Source organism: Theropithecus gelada, chromosome 2 (assembly GCF_003255815.1).
Source record: "Theropithecus gelada isolate Dixy chromosome 2, Tgel_1.0, whole genome shotgun sequence".
In the NCBI taxonomy this organism is placed as follows: Eukaryota; Metazoa; Chordata; class Mammalia; order Primates; family Cercopithecidae; genus Theropithecus; species Theropithecus gelada.
The window spans coordinates 40,528,573-40,547,517 of NC_037669.1; the positions used below are offsets into that span (position 1 = coordinate 40,528,573).

At 42.5% G+C, this 18,945-nt stretch overlaps 1 protein-coding gene across 1 annotated transcript in view; it reads right to left on the bottom strand.

Annotated features, from left to right (window-relative positions):
• The window catches only part of HGD (homogentisate 1,2-dioxygenase), a 54,717-nt gene that overhangs the window by 18,946 nt on the left and 16,826 nt on the right, over window positions 1–18,945 (bottom strand). The window contains exons 5-8 of the mRNA XM_025375605.1: window positions 6,448–6,507; window positions 4,643–4,734; window positions 1,426–1,460; window positions 526–605 (exon numbers count right to left, since the gene is read on the bottom strand). Of these exons, the coding sequence (XP_025231390.1) occupies window positions 526–605; window positions 1,426–1,460; window positions 4,643–4,734; window positions 6,448–6,507 (267 nt within the window). The remainder of the gene's footprint in view (window positions 1–525; window positions 606–1,425; window positions 1,461–4,642; window positions 4,735–6,447; window positions 6,508–18,945) is intronic.

Genomic DNA, 18,945 nt, shown 5'->3' on the forward strand with positions numbered 1-18,945 from the left:
CACAGCTGTAGTTATAAAGAAGCTGCCCAGAGCCGTAGCATGTCCCACATGCAAAAGTAAAGCTCTGGTTTGTTGAGCTGCTTGGGAGGTTACCAGAGCAAACATGAGTTAAAAAGAAAAACTTAAATCCTAATCACATATTGACCCAAGCCAATTCTAGTCTACCCTCTCATTGGGTCCAGAGATAACGGAAGCCTGATTTAGCCACATTTAAAAAAAAATGTCCACCTTCACTGCCTCTACTGCCATTAGTGGGAACAGGGCCTTATCCAGAGTGTAGGTAAATATTTAGGAAAGTGCAGTGACAAGTGGTCTTTGTTTTAGAATTATGTGCTATATTAAAACAAAGCAGGCACCCAAGCTTGCTTACTCTTCAGCACATGGAACCTTCTGCATAACTCAAATTCCCTTCTCGTTGCCCAGACATGACAGAGAAATTTTAGAGTTGGAAATAGCAGCAGCTGAAACATCTGACTGCTCCCAAATTAGTGAGAGGCAGGGAAGAGAAGGGGACACATCACCAACCTGAATGACGCAGATCTCATTGGGCTGTACAAGCATCTTGCCAAACTCAGTGTAAATGAGAAGGTTCCCTTTCTGGGGAACTGAACAAAAAAAGACAGGGCAGTGGTGAGCAATTCTTTTGGTGTGATAACCATTTCATGAACAGGAAAGGCTTAAGGCTGCATTTGCTTTTTCATTCCAAATGAAAAGAGCTTTCTTGAGTCTCTTGGGGAAAAAGATAAATTCTGACAACTTAGATTAGTTATTTTCCTATCTAGAAGAATGTGAATAAAACAATGACTCTGCTTTTTTGGTCACCAGGCAAGAAACTTGTATATGCACAATTTTGTGACATGGCCAAAAAGGGGTAGCAGAAATAGGATGGAAAATCACCCATTTCTGATAGTTCCAGTGAAAGGCTGACGTTTGCTTGTGTAACATATACACCAAAATGTTGATTCCAAAATATTGATACTAAAAAAACCATCAAATATAATAGGCAGACCAGAACAATATCTGACAGACTTTACATTTTAGATGGTCTCATGAAAATTTGAATTTAAATTGTAGTTACTAATGATAAATGGGCTTTTACTGAGTGAGTTTGAAGGCAAATACAGTTACCTTAATAAGTTAATCCTATTAGTATTAGTCTTCATTTCTTTTCAGCTGCCCAGGTCTCCCACATCAGAAAGGTCCAGAAGGGAAGGGCAAAGACAGACAAGGAAATAGAATAGGAGCTTTGAGGTACACTAGAAATCTTTTCCAGACCACCTGTGGCCTCTAGACCTCAGTCTCTGGATTGCACTAAATGAAATAAGAGATTGGAGAATGAAGGAAAATAATGTGCATAAAATTAGAAAGCAGCTTGTAGTTAGGGGTCAATTAACAGTGAGGAGGTCTGAAGTCTTCAGAACTCACCAATCAAGAAGTCCCCATCTGAATTGTAAAAGCATCTGAAATATATAGAGTAATTCTTGTGATTTTCATTTCTAACATTATCTAGACAAATTACTTCATAACACAAATCATTGTTTAGTGCCTATGTACCAAGCTAAGAGCTGGGTATAAAATGGGGAGCAAAATGACCCAGGCTCTGCCCCTGTGGAACTTAGAGTCTAGTGGGGAGTCAGAGAGCAATCAAATAATTACAGAATAATATCACTGCAGACAGTAATGACCCTGTGAAAATCAAGTTCAAGGGAATGAAAGAATAGGGACTTGGTTAGTTTGAAGAATCAGCAAAGGCTTCTTCAAAGAAGGGACACATTTGACCTGAGGTCTGAAGGTGTTATCTAGGTGAGGGTTTGGAGAAAGGAAAGAATGTTCCAGGCAGAAGGAACAGCAAGTGCAAATGCTTAGAAGGAGGAGGGCACGTGGCAGGTTGAAAGAAGTGAATGAAGCCCAGTGTGGCTCAAGTGGAGAGAGTGGAGGTGGGCTGATACGAAATTTGACCCAAAGAGAGGCCTCCAGAGCCTTGTCATAGGGCCGTGATCTTGTCCCTGATTCATGGCTCACAAATCACCATTGGGCTTTGGACACAAATGGTCCAGTTCCAGAGGTAGTGTATAATAAGGCAGGAATGCCATTTGCATACTTTGTTTTGCAAAGCCAGTATATAAGCTCCTCTACTTAGGAATTTTAAGCTTACACAGAACTATTAGCTGAAGCCAAAGTCAGGTAGCCTGCTACCAACAGGTGGTCCTAAAGGAAACTCACACAGTGTGACCTGGGACTCAAGAACAGCCCTGGGGAATCTTAGAAATTAAGGATATTCAAAGGCACATGTTCTCAGGATCTCCTGAGGGCTGGGTCATGGGTCACTGGTCACTCATATTTGGCTCAGAATACATCAATTCAAATATTTTACATATTAATAGTTTGACTAATTTTGTTGACAATAATTTGGCACCTGGACAAATTGGGCCTCAGAGAAGATTCAGAACCCTGAAGGAGTTGCCTGAACTCAGAGCTAAGGTACCAGCAGGGACCCATTGAAAGCGCCTTCAACTTTGGGCTTCTGCTCTGATGGAACTAAGTCCTCCTGAGCCCTGTTTCGTTGACAGTTCTTGATTTTTTCCTCCTAGGAAGTTGTCATTTAGGTTCCTAATTCTAGTTCACAGGTGCATTCTAAAGGATTTTCTCCATTGCATTTTTCTTCTTCTTTCTTCTGTCTTCTTTCTTCTTTCTTCTTTCTTCTTCTTCTTCTTTTTTGAGATGGAGTCTCACACTGTCTGGCCTGGAGTGCAATGGTGTGATCTTGGCTCACTGCAACCTCCGCCTCCCAGGTTCAAGCAATTCTCCTTCCTCAGCCTCCTGAGTAGCTGGGATTACAGGCGCCCGCCACCACGCCTGGCTAATTTTTTGTATTTTTTAGTAGAGACAGGGTTTCACTATGTTGGCCAAGCTGGTCTCAAGCTCCTGACCTCGTGATCCGCCCACCTCGGCCTCTCAAAGTGCTGGGATTACAGGCATGAGTCACTGTGCCCAGCCTCCATTGTCTTTTTCTAAAGACAACAAGAATGACCCCCTTTTGGGTACCATGTTTGGTTTCCAGTTTGGAGATGCATTCTAAATGGTCTTCTCCATTGTTTTTTCTCCCAAAATTTAGCACAACTGGCTTGCCTGCGCATTCGCGACTGTCATTTTTGTACATAAATGAGAGACTGAGCTCCTCAGCTCTGAAGAGAAAGGGCATTTTGTTCCTCCCAGCTGAAAGGCACCCTGGGTGACTAGGGGCTGAGTTGCAGTGTCTGGGGGATTCATCCCCTGTGATGTGCAGTGGCCCTACAGGGAACCCCCCAGCAAAATAGTTTAAAAAGATTTGTCCCGGAAACGCGTATAAGAGCTGACCACTTGGCATTTTGAGGCCTGTCAGAGGTGCTAGATCTCTGGAGAGAGAAACTGAGACAGCTAAGAGGGTGGAGACGACTCAGCAGTGAAACACTGTGGAGCCCTGCCTACAAACAGTACACCAATCCACCACCCAAAAACCCCTAGGCCACAGCTCAGTTCCAAAAAAAAAAAAAAAAACAGGGTACACAAATAATCTAAGAATGAGGAAAGACAAGGAGAAAGGTGCCTCTACTTGCAAGTGTTTGCGTAAAATGGAAAAGTTCAAGGGCATGCCAGGGTTTCTAGTACTCCAGCTGGTTACCTATTACAGTCTGTTGTGCACATTTTAAACCGATGGGAAAATTGTATCATTCAGAGCCCAGAGGTCAACCTGCAACTACAGAGTTTCTAAGTTCTCTATTTCTCTGTTTTCTTTTTTGCCTGCTTTAAATCTGCTATTACTTTTCTACTGAGATAAAAACCACAGGTTGGGCCGGGCGCGGTGGCTCACTCTTGTAATCCCAGCACTTTGGGAGGCCGAGGCAGGTGGATCACAAGGTCAGAAGATAGAGACCATCCTGGCTAACACAGTGAAACCCCCTCTCTACTAAAAATACAAAAAAATTAGCCGGGCGTGGTGGCAGGCGCCTGAAGTCCCAGCTACTCGGGAGGCTGAGGCAGGAGAATGGCGTGAACCCAGGAGGCGGAGCTTGCAGGGAGCAGAGATCGTGCCACTGCACTCCAGCCTGGGTGACAGAGAAAGACCCCGTCTCAAAACAAAACAAAACGAAACAAAACACCACAGTTTGGATCTGATGTACACCTTATATGTGTTGATTGATGTCTTATGCCTCCCTAAAATGTATAAAACCAAGCCGTAGCCCAATCATCTTGGGTACATGTTCTCAGGATCTCCTCATGGCTGTGTCCATTGGTCACTCATATTTGGCTCTGAAAAATCCTTGAAATATTAAACAACAACAACAAAAGGATATTTGGACTCAAAGTCAAAATGCCTTTCGATCTACTCCTGCATTCCAGGGCTCTATCCTCCCTTTTCTGTTTACATTGTTATATGATGTTCTTGTTTATATCATGGATATCAGTCAAGATAAATGCCTTTTGTCTCATTGATAATCATTGTCAATAAATATATATCAATATTGCCTTGAGGAAAAAACCAATAACAAAAATAACTATGTATGTGCATATGTGACTTCAGAAGAGTGAAACCTGGAGTTTGCCTTCTGGCCAACAGCCCTTAGAAGATGGGCATGTCCTGCCCTAGAACTGAGCCACTTACCTGTTCTCCATGGAGGTATTGCAGAGGAAAATGTGGATAGCAAGCCCATTGTTAGACTTTATGTCTCCAGCTCCACACAAGGTGTGCAGGCCCTGGGAGAGAGCCACAGAAGAGGGAAAGGTTAATGTGAATGATGCCCAAGAGGCAGCCCTTCCGCTGGTCCCTGAGAGTCATGAGGTACATTTCTACTAGGGTCTTCCCTTTGGGACCGGTGGGACATTTGGAATCCAGGCAGCCTCTGAGGAGCCTGAATTACTGACTCATGTTTGGTAGTTTGTGGTTTACCCTAGTCTCCAGCCATGGCCTAAATCTGGATTGTCTCAGTGGCTATATCAGAAGAACTTACAGAGCATCAGTTCATTACTTGGTATTTTATCAATTTGATGCTTGACATCAACTGGAAGAAGAGATTCTGTTGGAGGTACCATCAGGCATCTAGGAGGCTTGGGGAGGAAGGTTGCAGCATCAGGGACCAGTTAATGCCCCTCAAGTACACTCCACTATGGGCAGCCCTCTGCTTATGAATAGGGTCAGCCTAATCTCTCTGGAACAGGGCAGAGGACTGCATTCTGACAGACTGTGTAATTCTCTCTGCTGTGTGACCAGATGATCCACAGTGCAAGAAACCTTAACACATGGGTCTGCTCAAAATAGCCCTCAGCTCCAAACCTGCAGATAGAAAGCCAAAAGAAGGGAGCTCTGCTCCTCCAGATAGCTACAATTCACACAAGAAAGGAGATGGGGGTATCATTTTGTATTTTAACTCAATTTGTAAGTTTAGGGTGTATTTAAGTGAGTCTACACAGGGTTTGGAGCATTTAATAAAGATGAGAACTTCAAGATGTTTCTAACAATTTGTCCTGTAGCTGGGCACTTGGACTGTCCCTAAGTAAGCCATGAGCTGAGGCTGGTCTGCAGAACCCTCCACTGGTCTCTTTGAGTCCCACTTCCTTAGAGCTCCTTTCTCCTCTCCCCCAGATACTCCTTGCTCTGGGCAGTTATTCCAATACTCCCGGGACCTATAACTACCAAACAGAGCTTCCAATCAGCATTGTACTAACTAGAGTTGCCATGCTGAATTGACGCCATTCTAGCCCAAGCATCTACTTCAGGGAGATCAGGAACTTGGATGGGAAATATTTTATTATATTTACTTCTGCTAATCTCTGAGTGAAATTTATCATTTCCTTCAACTAACATGAATGTAGGCAACAAATTACAGTGGTATTAGAGGTGCCTATAACTTTATCAGTGATAAAAATCATTATAGTCGTTATAGATTCCTCAAAATATATTTATGCTCATACCATAATTATTAGATGTTTTCCATAGATATTATGATTTAGCACATTAACAAGAAAGCATATGAATGACAATAAACCAAATCAAATTTGTTTTTAATAGTATTTTTATCATTATATTTCAATATCATTAGCTTCTTTGTAATATTATATAATTTATTTTATATATTCATAAACAAAGACATCATCAGACTATCAAAGCGAGCAAAAAGATTAAAAGTCCCCGTTCTAGCCAAAAGAAAGGAGCTTAAGTAGGAAAATGTTCAATTGCCATTGTCCTTTCTGAGATATAAATAGTTCATGAATACCCTTTGGTGTCAGGGGCCATATGGTTTCTGTAAGTAAGACATCGCTCCGCCAGCCCCCAAAGCATACGCAGGTGGTTTTGTCTCTGCTGCCTCCTGATAGGGCTGCTTATGCTTGGCATTCAGCCTGCAAATGGTTGGCTCACTCACCACAGAAGAGAGGAGAGCAGTAGGAAGGGTGTGGATGGGACTGACTTACACTCACAAAGTCTACTTTCTTCTGAGATGCTTTTGGAATCTCAAATGGTTTCCATCTAAGCTGGAAAAAAAATACACGTACAGAAAAATTACTTCATAAGGGTAAACCATAGACCTTCTAAATAAATAGCATCAATTACATAGAAAAGAAAGGACAGCTACCCCCTCTGTGAGGCTCTACTTGTGATTTTGTTATTTTAAAATGATTATCCATCATTTCCTTAAAGGGAATCTGTTAGTGTGTATGTTATTTGTACACGTGCACATGCGCTTGTGTGTGTTTAAAACTATATGAATATAAACTGCTTTTGTTCCTTAGCACTTTAAATTATAAAAACAAAAGAAAACCATTGCTTCCTCTTTTAGAAGCTATTTGTTTCTTTTAACATTTTGCTCAGGCACATCAGTGAGTTTTGACTGATGCTGCTTTTCATGCTATTTATAATCAGGTCCCTTTCCTGTCATGCCAGCCTCTCTGTGTGGGCTCCTGACACTGCAGGGGAAGGTTCTACTTCTACTTCAAGCCCTTAGAGTTCTAAATTATTTTTTTAAGAGAAAGAAAGAGCACCCAGCTGAGATCTGATTTGGTAAATGCAGTACCAGGTTCAGTTGCTTCACCAAACCCCATGTTTGTCCCTAGGCTGCCTGACAGTTCAGTTTAAATCACAACAATCTTTAATTTAATAATGAAATGATCTAAGGAAGAGGGGAGGAAAATCAGCAGGTTTAGGCCCTTCTTGAAGTGTCAGCCCAGCGCTTATTAATCAACTTGGCAGCAGGCCTGACTTAGCCAGGCTCACAGCTGATAAGCCCAGCTGCCACGTTTCATGGAGTGACCTGCACCCTGAGGACTAGCTCCACTGGCTGCAGCACCTGGTCAAGGTGGGCATGGCAGGACCTCCATCAGGTCACAGGGCTCAGCTCATTCTGTATTTCAGGGAGGGAGCCAGATGGGAAAGGAAACAGCAAGTGGAAAAGGCAGCCCTGGGATTACTCTGCCTCTCTGACATAAACAGGCAGCAGCCTTCATTTCTTAAAAGCAAAGCAGGATGGTTACATTCTAAGATACTGAAAAAGGATGTAAAATGTTGATTTGGGAAACAGTGCTGAAATCATGCTTCAGAAAGAAGGAAATGCTTTAGGACTAATTTCATTAAGGATGTTATCTCTTAGGGGTGTAATAGGGGGACCTGAGGGCAAGGATCTAGGAAATGGTTTCTCAACCTTGGCACTATTGACAGTTTGCACCAAATAATTCTTTGTTGTGGGGAGGTGTTCTGTGCATTGTGGGATGTTTAGCATCATCCATGGCCTGCCTCCACCAGGCTCCAGTGGCATTCCACCAGGTTGTAACAACCAAAAATGTCTCCAGACATTGCCAAACATCATTTGGGGGGAAATTTTCTCCCAGTTGAGAACCACTGACCTAGGAGGATATTTCCCTGACATCAGGAAGTGCCACAGCTAAGCGCTGCTGGATTTTTTAGGGGAAGTTCTGGTCTACCACTAACCATTACCTGCTGCTTCCTTCTATAGTAACAGAGCAGAGTATTTATACCCAGGAACATTGTTAGGAAGACTGTAATACCTAGAATCCTAGTTTCAGAAAGAAAATCCAGAGAGAGTCATCTTTCTGGATTTCCCAGTAGAAGGGATTTAAGTATCAGATCAATGGTTGCCTGGGTAACCTTTTAGCTCTATCCAGAGATTCTCAATCCTGGCCACCCATGAGAATCACATGGACAGCCTTTGAGACCAAGACCAAATTAAATCAGAATCTGTGAAGGTCGGGCCCAGACATAGATATTTTATAAAAGCTCTTCTAATGTGCAGCTAGGATTTAAGAATCAGCACACCCAATCCAGAGGTTCTGTGATTCTTGTATTGATGAACCAAGCATCACGCTCAGAAAAGTCCACCCAGTCAACCAACCAACCAACCAACCAACCAACTGATCAATCAACTAAATTCTGGCATCTTGGGCCATATGTGGCAGTGACAATGACAGTTACTAAATAGCAAGAATGATTAATTAGTACAAGTCTAAGGATTTACAAATCTAAGGAAAAAAGTGACCAAGAAAAAAGAAGAAAGAGCAAGGGGAAAGAAAGGAGAGAGAGAGAGAGAGAGAGAGAGAGAAAGAAAGAACGAGAAATCCCAGTATCTGGGGATTTCCTGCCTGGTTTGTTGTACTGGGACGATACCTTTGTACATCTGCCTGATGTTAAAATACGTGTGGTAAGGCCAGGGGTGGTGGCTTACATTTGTAATCACAGCATTTTGGGAGGCCAAGGCGTGTAGATCACGAGGTCAGGAGTTTGAGACAAGCCTGGCCAACATAGTGAAACCCCATCTCTACTAAAAATACAAAAATTAGCTGGATGTGGTGGTGTGCACCTATAATCCCAGCTACTTGGGAGGCTGAGGCAGGAGAATCATCTGAACCCAGGAGGTGGAGGTTGCAGTGACCCAAGACCTCACCATTGCACTCCAGCTTGAGCAACAGAGTGAGACTCTGTCTCAGAGAAAACAAACAAATGAACAAACAAACCTGTTGCGAGTAGAAACAAAGTCCTGGCCCTCAGAGAAGGGCTTTGTTTTCTTTGAGTGGAAAAGACTGAGTCAGAGAGAATGGTGGGTTGACCAGTTCAGCTGGTCATTTTTCAAGGTCTTCTGTAGCACATTAGCCCTCAAGTCATGAGAAGAGAGCCTGGAGTGGTGGATGAAAATGCAACTACATTTCATATTGAGGGGAGCATACCTTCAATACCCACAATCTGGAAGAAGCAACGACCTTGATGAACCTTTTCTAATGCAAAAAATGATCCCCACCAAATGACAGAGATGGTATATGGAGAGGAGTCATTTATCTGTTGGCCCTGATGGCAGAAGATTATGCAGAGTCTATATTCAGATCGTACTGGGCCTGTATCATGAAGGATAATAAAATCCCCAAGGTGGTTCTAATAAACTCAGTACTCACAAGAGAAAGCAGAGATTTCGGTTGGGAGCTCTGATGTGATATTTTGGTAAGTGTGAGGAGGGAGATTTGAGCAGAGGATTAACAGGAAGAGTCCATGGAGTGCATGGTAGAAACATCTATTAAAGCCAGCTGCAGCTTCATTGTAGGCTGTGGAGCGGTAACTCTCTGATCCTAGGCCAGACCAAAAGGACAGTGCACTGAAGACTTGGTTTTTGCTACTGTCTCTGTTCCCATTTACTCTGTGATCTTCAGGAAAGCCACTTTCTCTCTCCAAATTTTGGTTTTTTCTTACATATAACAACAGGGTGCTGGGTGAGAACTATAGTCCCATAATTCTCTCCAGAGAAGAACCTCTGAAAGAAGTAAAGGATGCTTGCTGACTGATTTAGTCCTTGTTATGGGCTAAATTGTGTCCTCTTCCAAATTTGTGTGTTGAAGCCCTAACCTCCAGTGTGACTATGTTTAGAGATGGGTTTTAAGGTTAAAAGATATCATTAATGTGCGGCCCTAATCTGATAGGATTGATGGCCTTATAAGAAGAAGAGATCTCTCTCTCTCTCTGCGTGCACTCAGAGGATAGGCTATGTGAGGATACAGTAAGAAGGACTGTCTTTAAACCAAAGAGGAGCCCTCACAAGACATCAGCCTGCTAAAACCTTGGACTTGGATTCTCAGTTTTCAGAACGGTAAGAAGATACATTTCTGTTGTTTAAACTACCCAGTCTGTGGTATTTTGTTATGGTAGCTTGATCAGACTAATATAGTCCTACAACTTTTCAAAATAGTTCATTTTATTTATACTATATACTCTTGTTAAATAGTTTCTTCTATATAGAATTTACTTATTAAACATTTCAAAAACAATAAAATTAATTGTAACACCCAAGCAATGGCTTGATTATAGTAGGTGTTAGTATTTGTTGAATGACTGAATAGATGAATAAATCTAAAGCACTAAGAACATTGCTAAGAACAAGACTAAGGCAAATTTTTGAGATCTTTTTTTTTCTGGGATGGAGTTTCGCTCTGTCACCCAGACTGGAGTGCAGTGGCACAATATCGGCTCACTGCAACCTTTATCTCCTGGGTTCAAGTGATTCTTCTGCCTCAGGCTCCTAAGTAGCTGGGACTATAGGTGTATGCCACCACGCCTGGCTAGTTTTTGTACTTTTAGTAGAGATGAGGTTTCACCATGTTCGCCAGGCTGGTCTTGAACTTCTGACCTCAGGTGATCCACCTGCTTCGCCCTTCCAAAGTGCTGGGATTACAGGCATGAGTCACTGTGCATGACCTGTGAGATCTTTTGGAAGTCAAAATAACATTCAGGCAATAGCTAGAAAATCAAATATTTCTAAAAGTCCAAAGGTGATTTCTAAAATGTCAGTTCTTCATATGTGTGTGAAATCATCACTTCCATATCTTTTCTTTTTTAAAAAAACTTTTTTCCAATCCTGCTACTTCCGTAGATCACTTCTATATCTTTTCTGACTTTCTGTTCAATCGTTCTATCAACAGTTGAGAGAGGGGTGTTGAAGTCTTCAACTAAAATTGTGGATATGTCTATTTATCCTTTTAGTTATATTATTGCTTCACATATTTTACAACTGTATTCTATGAGTTCTATTGGAAGATAAACTTTTACTTGCTAGAAATGTGGTGGTCAAAAATAATTTGAAAGCATCTTTAAGGGTGTCCGAAGTTAGAATTAAAAATTATTTAAGATTGCCAAAGGAGGAAGACAGAATTGGTGTCAACACTTGATGATCAAGATTCAAAATTCATACTCAGAAATGAAAAGGAAATATTAGATAATTGACCTAAGTATTTCCAGTTAGAATACTGGGAGTTGAACTAGATGATCCAAGTATCCCTTTCAAAACTGAGATTCTTTAATTTACTGAGATTCCCTCCAAATTTCCCATGGACTCAACTAGATTGGATGACCTGAGTACTCTCAACAACACTGGCTGAGGATAGACAGACATATCATTAGAAGTCAGTACCACCTATCCAAGAATTTTGAAGTAACTTCTAGGTGAAATAGTCATCATAATGTACATATTAGTCTATTCTCACATTGCTATAAAGAAATACCTGATACTGGGTAATTTATGAAGAAAAGAGGTTTAATTGGCTCACGGTTCTTCAGACTGTACAGGAAGCATGATGCTAGCATCTGCTCAGCTTCTGAGGAGGCCTCAGGAAATGTACAATCATGACAGAAAGTGAAGCAGGAGCAGGCATGGCTTACATTGTGGGAACAGGAGAAAGGGGGTGGGGGGAGAGAGAGAGAGAGAGAGAGAGAGGTGGGAGGTGCTGCACACTTTTAAATGAGCAAACCTCATGAGAACTCACTCACTAGCATGAGGACAGTACCAACACGGATGGTGCTAAACCATTCTTGAGAAACTGCCCCCAAGATCCGATCACCTCCTGCCAGGCCCCACCTCCAACATTAGGGATTACAATTTGATATGAAATTTGGGTGGGGACACAGATCCAAACCATATTATTCTGCCCTTAGCTCCTCCCAAATCTTCTGTTCTTCTTACATGTCAAAATATAACCATGCCTTCCCAGCAGTGCCCAAAAGTCTTAACTCATTCTAGCATTAACTCAAATGTCCAAAGTCTCATCCGAGACAAGTTAAGTCCCTTCCACCTATGAGCCTGTAAAATATAAAATAAGTTAGTTACTTCCAAGATACAATGGGAGTATAGACATTAGGTAAATACTCCCATTCCCAAAGGGAGAAATTGGCCAAAACAAAGAGTCTACAGGCTCCATGCATGTCTGAAACACAGCAGGGAAGTCATTAAATTTTAAAACTCCAAAAAAATCTCCTTTGATGTCATGTCCACAACCAGGGTGCACTGGCATGAGGGGTGGGCTCCCAAGGCCTTGGGCAGCCCCACTCAAGTGGCTTTGCAGGGTTCAGCACCTGCAGCTGCTCTCATGGGCTGCCATTGAGTGTCTGTGGCTTTTCCAGGTGCATGATGCAATCTGTGGATGGATCTACCTTTCTGGAATCTAGAGGATGGTAGCCCTCTTCTCATAGCTCCACTAGGCAGTGCCCCAGTGGGGACTCTGTGTGGAAGTTCCAGCCCCACATTTCCCCTCCACACTGCCCTAGTAGAGGTTCTCTGTGAGCACTCCGCCCCTGCAGGAGGCTTCTTCCTGAACATTTAAGTTTTTCTGTACATCCTCTAAAATCTAGTTGGGGGCTCTCAAGCCTTAACTCTTGTATCCTGTGCACCTGCAGTCTTAACACCACATGGAAGCTACCAAGGGTTATGGCTTGTACCCTTTGAAGCGGTACTTGGGTCTCTTTGAGCCACAGGAGAGCTGGAGCAGCTGGGATGCAGGAAACAGTGGCCTGAGGTTATGCAGGGTAGCAAAGTCCTGGGCCTGGCCCACAAAATCATTCTTCCCTCCTAGGCCTCTGGGCCTGTAATGGGAGGAACTGCCCCAAAGGTCTGTGAAATGCCTTTGAGGCCTTTCCCACATTGTCTTGGCTATCAGCATTTAGCTCATTTTATTTATGTAAATTTCTGCAGCCTGTTTGAATTCTTCTCCTGAAAATGGACTTTTCTTTTCTACCACATGGCCAGGCTGCAAAATTTCCAAACCACTATACTTCCCTTTAAATACAAGTTAAAATTTAAATATAAGTTCAAATCTAAATTTATTTTTAAATGTAAGTTCCAACTTCAGGTCATGTGGGCATAGGCTGTTAGAAGCAGCCCGGTCACATCTTGAATGCTTTTCTGCTTAGAAATTTCTTCTACCAGACACCTTAAATCATCATTCTCAAGTTCAGAGTTCCACAGATCCCTAGGGCAGGAGCACAATGCAGTCAAGTTCTTTGCTAAGGCAAAACAAAAGGGACCTTTGCTCTAGTTCCTAATAAGTTCCTCATTTTCATCTGAGATTTCCTTGGCCTGGACTTTATTGTTCATATCACTATTGGCATTTTTGTTTCAACAATTTAACAAGTCTCTAGGAAGTTCCAAACTATCCTTCATCTTCCTGTCTTCTGAGCCCTCCACACTCTTCCAACCTCTGCCAGTTACCCAGTTCCAAAGTCATGTCCACATTTTCAGGTATCTTGATAGCAATGTCCCACTCCTTGGTATCAATTTTCTTTGTTAGTTCGTTCTTGCACTGCTATAAAGAAAGACCTGAAACTGAGTAATTTGTAAAGAAAAGAGGTTTGCTTCGCTCATAGTTCTGCAGGCTGTACAGGAAACATAGCAGCTTCTGCTTCTGCAGAGGCCCAGGAAGCTTTCAATCATGGCGGAAGGCAAAGAGGGAATGAAGCATCTCGCATGATGAAAGCAGGACCAAGAGAGAGTGGGGGAGGTGGTTGCATAATGGGGGTGGATTTCTCACAAAGGGCTTAGCACCATCCTTTTGGTGCTGTTCTCATGACAGTGAGTTCTCATGAGATCTGGTCATTTAAAAGTGTGTAGCACCGGCCGGGCGCGGTGGCTCAAGCCTGTAATCCCAGCACTTTGGGAGGCCGAGACGGGCGGATCACGAGGTCAGGAGATCGAGACCATGCTGGCTAATATGGTGAAACCCCGTCTCTACTAAAAAGTACAAAAAAAAAAACTAGCCGGGCAAGGTGGCGGGTGCCTGTAGTCCCAGCTACTTGGGAGGCTGAGGCAGGAGAGTGGCGTGAACCCGGGAGGCAGAGCTTGTAGTGAGCTGAGATCTGGCCACTGCACTCCAGCCTGGGCGATAGAGCGAAACTCCGTCTCAAAAAAAAAAAAAAAAAAAAAAAAAAAAAAAAGTGTGTAGCACCTCCCTCCTCTCTGTCTTGCTCCTGCTCCTGCTCCTGCCATCTGAGATGCTTTGCTTCCCCTTTGCCTTCCACCATGATTGGAAGCATCCTGAGGCCCCTCCCAGAAGCAGAAGCCACTATGCTTCCTGTACACCCTATAGAACTATGAGCCTCCTTTCTTTGTAAGTTACCCAGTCTCAGAAATTTCTTTACAACAGAATGGACTAATACAATGTATAAATAGCTGTTAGCAGAGAGATCCAGGGTAATTTGTGGTGGTGAGTTTCAGTCAGACTAAAAAGATAGGAAGTATTAAAATAAAACAGTGGCTCACTTGAATTCTTCAGAAACTTTGGAAATTTGAGGAAAAAAAGGTAGCATGAATTATGTGGAGAGAAATCAGGTTTTGGTTGATCCACTGGAGTTCTTTGAGGTGATAGGCAAGAGTATAGGTAAGGAGGATCCACGTCACTGTAATTTAGATTTCTAAAAGTCTTTCAGGCCAAGTGAGGTGGTTCACGCCTGTAATCCCAGCACTTTGGGAGGCCAAGGCGGGCAGATCACCTGAGGTAAGGAGTTCAAAACCAGCCTGGCCAACATGGTAAAACCGTGTCTCTATTAAAAATACAAAAATTAGCCAGGCATGGTGGTGGGCACCTGTAATCCCAGCTACTTGGGAGGCTGAGGCAGGAGAAACACTTGAACCCAAGAGGAGGAGGTTGCAGTGAGCTGAGATCACACCACTGCATTCCAGCCTGGATGACAGAGCAAGGCTCTGTCTCAAAAAATCAAACCAAACCAAACCAAACAAAAGTCTTTTGTGAGGCTACAAATGAAGATGAACCATCAAGGATAAAAACTTGGATTCTCATTTGACCTTGCCCTTGAATGTAAACCTAAGAGCTTTAAATCCGTTACCCAGCACCTAGCACAGAGTACAGAACATAATAGTCACTCAATAAATATTTGTTGGATGACATTTAATTCTCACAACAACTCTCTGAGGCTCCCTATGATTATTATCTCTATTTTAGAAGTGAAAAAACTGATGGTTTAGAACAGTTAAATTTTCTCTACTAAGAACTGATGCCAACACTTTCTCAGCCCCTCTTACTAATCTACACCCTGAGCCCTTTGATCTTAGCCTGTCTTGACCTGTTTCCCAAATTATTCCTGATCTCCTTGGCTCCTAAACCCAAGCTTTCCCTCCTTTTAATGGTCTTGTACCTGGTCTTCCAAACTGACCTTTGTTTACTGTTCCTCCAGTGCTGAATCACCCTGGCCAGTCTGATTCCTGGGACACCAACCCTGCTTAGGTCCTTCAGGGTCAACGTTCTTGTCTAATCCCCTTATATTAATTCTTTCAAACAATATTTATTGAACTTATCTGTGTGCTGGATTTGATGCTAGATGCTGGAGGTGAACATGACATTGTCTCTTCCCTCAGGGAATCCATTACAGAAGATCCTGGAAATGTGAAAACCTCATGATAGAAAAATAAGGAAGTGGATCAGCAAATAACTTTGGAAGAGAAATGTAAATAGAAATGTTCCCTCAGGAATGAGTCCTGGCACAGGGCCTATTTAACATTCTTATATATGGAAAATAAGAGATATAAGCAATGAAATCATCTGGTTTGCAGACAGCTCCAATATCTTTGCAAGAAGTGAAATGTAAGTTGATGGAGATGAACTGTAAAAAGAGCTAGCAAGCTGTCCAAAAGGGCTGAGCAGGGGAATGTGCACTGCAATGCTGGAACACACCACTGAATGCATTTAGAGAAATGCAATCTAGTTTATTTACAGAATGATAGGATCTGAACTGTTAGGGAGTAAATTCAACGAATACTTGCGATTCTATTTGGAAGAAGGCACGTACTGGATACTGCAGATCAGATGAAGATGATAGAGCCATAGAATCTTAAATACTCTGAGAAATATTGAAAGGGCATAATGAAGAACGTATTATTTAAAATGAATCATAAATCATGAGTGGGATTTAGATGGGTGAATATTTGTGAAGGAAGAACAGGAAATCTCAAGTAGATAAAAGAGCATCCAGCATGAAGGCAGGAGAACTTAGGGAGTTGTCCTGGAATGATGATGGTTTAGTGTGACTGATAGGTAGGGGACATGGAAGGGAGTGGAGAGTCTGAAAGGCTGTGACAGTGAATCAGAGCTCTTGATCTCTTATCTTGGAAGTCTGCACTGGATTGGCTGGGCAGTGGAGGGGGTGGGTGATAGTTAGATTTAAAGATTTTTGGGATGATAATTTAGCATGCTGATTCTGGCAGCACGGTGTGGGATAGGCAGGGGAACACATATGAATCGGGTAGAAGGTCATTATAATAGTCTAGATAAGAAGAAGTGAGGTCTGAACCAGGTGGAGGTAGGAAAAGGAAAAAAGGAACCAGAGAGATCCTGAAAGCACACTCTACAGCAGAATTTCATAAAGTGTGGTCCAGCACCAACCTGCATGGAAATCATCTGGGGAGACTCCTGAGTACCACCTCAGACCTACTGAACTAGGATCTCTGAGGAGCAAAACTGAGGAATCTACATTTTCAGCAAGTCCCCTGTTAACTCTTATGTATACTCAGGCATCACCATTCTGTGGACTTGGCACCTGATTCAGTGTAGTGAGCTAGCAAAATCCTCTATTGCTAAAGGAGTTCCTCCTGTTAGTATGTCCCACTTGGTTATTTCTTATCAACAACAACTATCCCTTCATCTCTAAGGCAAAGAGAATCCAAAAGAATGGGAATCCTTAGTTGATATTTGGAGGGAAAAAGAAGCAGAAGGAGAGAATTATGGGCTAGATTGTATTCCTCCTCCAAATTCATATGTTGAAGTCCTAACCCCCTGTATTTCAGAATGTGACTTTATTTGGAGATGAAGTCTTTACAGGAATAATTAAATCAAAATGAGGTCACTAGAGTGGACCCTAATCTGATATGACTGCTGTCCTTGTAAGAAGAGGAAATTTGGCTATAGACACAGAAGGAAGATGATGGGAGGAGCCAAGGAGAAGATACAAGCCAACGAGAGAGGCCTCGGAAGAAAGCAACCCTGCTGATACCTCAATCTTGGAATCCAGAACTGTTAGAAAATAAATCTCTTTTGCTTAAGCCACCCAGTATCTTTTTGTTATGATAGCTCTAGCAGACAAATACAGAGGGGAAGGGGAAGGTTGGGCTGATGAGAAGGAGAAGAAAAGCGGAGGATAAGAAAGGCAGTAAGGAAGGGGAGGAGAAGCGAGACAGTAAGTACTTCCGCTTCTCTCAGAGGAGAGATGATAAGGGGGAGGTGAGAGTTGTATTAGTCCATTTTCACGCTGCTGATAAAGACATTCCCGAGACGGAGTAATTTATAAAGGAAAGAGGTTCAATTGGACTTACAGTTCCAATTAAGTGGCTGGGGAAGCCTCACAATCATGGCAGAAGGCAAGGAGGAGAAAGTCATGTCTCACATGGATGGCAGCAGGCAAAGAAAGAGCTTGTGCAGATAGACTACCTCCCACCAGGTCCCTACCATAACAAGTGAGAATTCAAGATGAGATTTGGGTGGGAGCACAGTCAAACTATACCAAGAGTCTAGTTCAAGACCTTGAAGGCCACTTATTTTGCAGGTTTAGGAATCATGCAATGTCATGGAACCCAGGGAAAAAGGGAGATTCAGGAAGAAAAGAAGGAGGTCAGTTGTTCCAGGCTGGGATGTTGAGGAGAAAAGGATTATATTTAACGTGTATTTACTACATAATTGCAAAAATGGAAAAAATTCAAATATCTCACAATATAGGAATTGTTTTATAAACATTTATTGGATTTTAATATAATATCAAAAATTATCTACACTCAAGAAGTTTAAAAAGACATGGAAGAAGGTGCAAAATATGATATTTAAATAAAAACAATTTAAAACTGCTTTACACCATGAGCTTAATTATAGTAAATATATATGTAACTGATTTTTTTTAAAAAAAGCACTATTATAAGTGTATTTACAGCCTCTTCCTCTTCCCTTCCCTGATCTCTACAGGAAATTCAGATTTGCCTATTCTCATTGGAGTCCCTTGAACTCTAGTATAGACATGGAGGTCAGTGTTATGTGTGTGTGTGTCTCCCAGCCAAAGGGGATAGGGGATCTACAGTGCAGGAATCATTTTCTTGAGGCAGAATGTACAGGGAGGAAGACAGAGGTCAACAATCAATGTTGACAAGGCATGAAGAGCTTGGGGAAGGTGAGAGGTGAGGTGAGGTGAGAGAAGACAGATGTGAGAGGGTTGGGGTCTGGGAAAAACTGGAAAAAGGGGATTTTAAAAAGTGTTGCTGTGGGTCATATATTGGATACTCTTTAATGTTTTCAGGAAAAGCAAGTAAAGATTTCCTTCCCCTCCCCTCCCTTCCCCTCCCCTCCCCTTCCCTTCTTTCTTCTTTCTTTCTCATACTGTTTCACACTGTTGCCCAGGCTGGAGTGCATTGGCATGAACAGGGCTCACCACAGCCCTGACCTCCCATGCTCCAGCAGTCCTCCCACCTCAGCCTCCTGAGTGCCTGGGACTACCAGTGCTTGCCACCATGCTCATCTACTTTTTTTCACTTTTTTGTAGAGCCGGGGTCTTGCTATGTTGCCAGGGCTGGTCTCAAACTCCTGGACTCAAGTGAACCTTTCATCTTGGCCTCCCAAAGTGCTGGGATTACAGGCATGAGCCACTGTGCCTGGCCAGATATT